The 1,354-nt window shown below is 33.2% G+C and overlaps 1 protein-coding gene across 1 annotated transcript in view; it reads left to right on the top strand.

Annotated features, from left to right (window-relative positions):
* LOC119587082 overlaps positions 1-1,354 on the top strand; it is a 28,291-nt gene that overhangs the window by 8,037 nt on the left and 18,900 nt on the right. The window contains exon 6 of the mRNA XM_037935833.1: positions 980-1,157. Within this exon, the coding sequence (XP_037791761.1) occupies positions 980-1,157 (178 nt within the window). The remainder of the gene's footprint in view (positions 1-979; positions 1,158-1,354) is intronic.

The raw sequence follows: 1,354 nt of genomic DNA, 5'->3' as shown, positions 1-1,354 counted from the left end.
ATCATTCTCAACATTTCTGACACTCACTTTCAAACAACAGATTTGTCATCTTATGCAGTATCAATCCATGCTTCTCGTGGGGTGGGGGAGGGTCAGAGGTTGATGCATGTCAATCTCATACATTTGTATACTGACCAAACCCAGGCATGCCTCTAATTTTTATTTAATCTTATGTTATCTTGTGGGTAATCACAACCGGAAAATTTGTCACATGAAACTTAAAGTAAAGAGTTGAAAAGCCAGATTGTCAATTGATGATGATGCACATAAAGGGTTATAATGATATTAGACAAGTAACTAGACACCCTAGTTTTACTGGATCAAGACAGGTATCAAGTTTAAATCTGTAGAAATATAAGAGTGATGTGTTGTGATTATTTTTGTTAATGTCCTCTGAAGTATTCAAGCCTCTTCTCTTGTTATTTTGGATATTCTATGATTTTCCTTAGAGGGAAATCAGGTTAAAACTTCACCTATTATTACAGGCAGATTTATATACACAATGTAATTTTTAATATATAGTTTGCACACTGCATTAAAGGTAATTTTGCATTGCATACAAAACTAAACAGCAACACCAAAGTTTCAAATACTGATTCTGCTTAGCTACTGGCATCATAACAAATAGCAATAAGCAGAGGAGAAACTATTTTTTTTCATTTGTTCAAACAGAAACTTATTTTGCATATGAAAATGCAGAAATCATCCGTTCATAGTGATGATATAGTGGAAACAGTATTTTTGTAAATGGATTTGTAGGTATGGTTGTTTAGTTCAACAATTGTTTGTTTCTCAAGGAAATCTTTTGAATGGCAATATTCCACATTTTTAGTTGGTTTCTCTAACCTAAGTGATATCCTGATTGTACCCAGGTAAGTTTGAGAAAAATATTATACCTGATGATTCTCAAATTAAAAGGTTATTTACTAGTACTATGTAAATAATTGCTTTATATAATTATTTTTACTCTTTATTTCAGAGATGCAGATGTTGTAGATAAGCTGTTGGTGTCTGCCAACCATGCACTTTACATACTCGGCAATTCAGCTCTCACACACGACTATGCCTACATTCACTGCAGCACTTGGAGGTTGGCAAGATCTGTAGCTGACTTGACCCAAAATGATTCTGAACTGGCAAATCCTAGCAAATATGAGGTAAGGCCTTTATTATTACAATTTATAATGCACTAAGAATGTACATTTTTGGCCTACATAACATTTTTGTTCTACAATGATATTCACTAGTGTTAACAAGGGAATACCTGTAGTAGTATAATCACTGTGAGGGCTGCACCTTATACAAAACTAACAATTTATGATTACTACATGTTGCTTTGTCTTCATTTTGAATT

Source organism: Penaeus monodon, chromosome 22 (genome assembly GCF_015228065.2).
Source record: "Penaeus monodon isolate SGIC_2016 chromosome 22, NSTDA_Pmon_1, whole genome shotgun sequence".
NCBI lineage: Eukaryota > Metazoa > Arthropoda > Malacostraca > Decapoda > Penaeidae > Penaeus > Penaeus monodon.
Note: the sequence above shows the minus strand (reverse complement) of the source record. Positions and strands in the feature narration are given on the sequence as shown.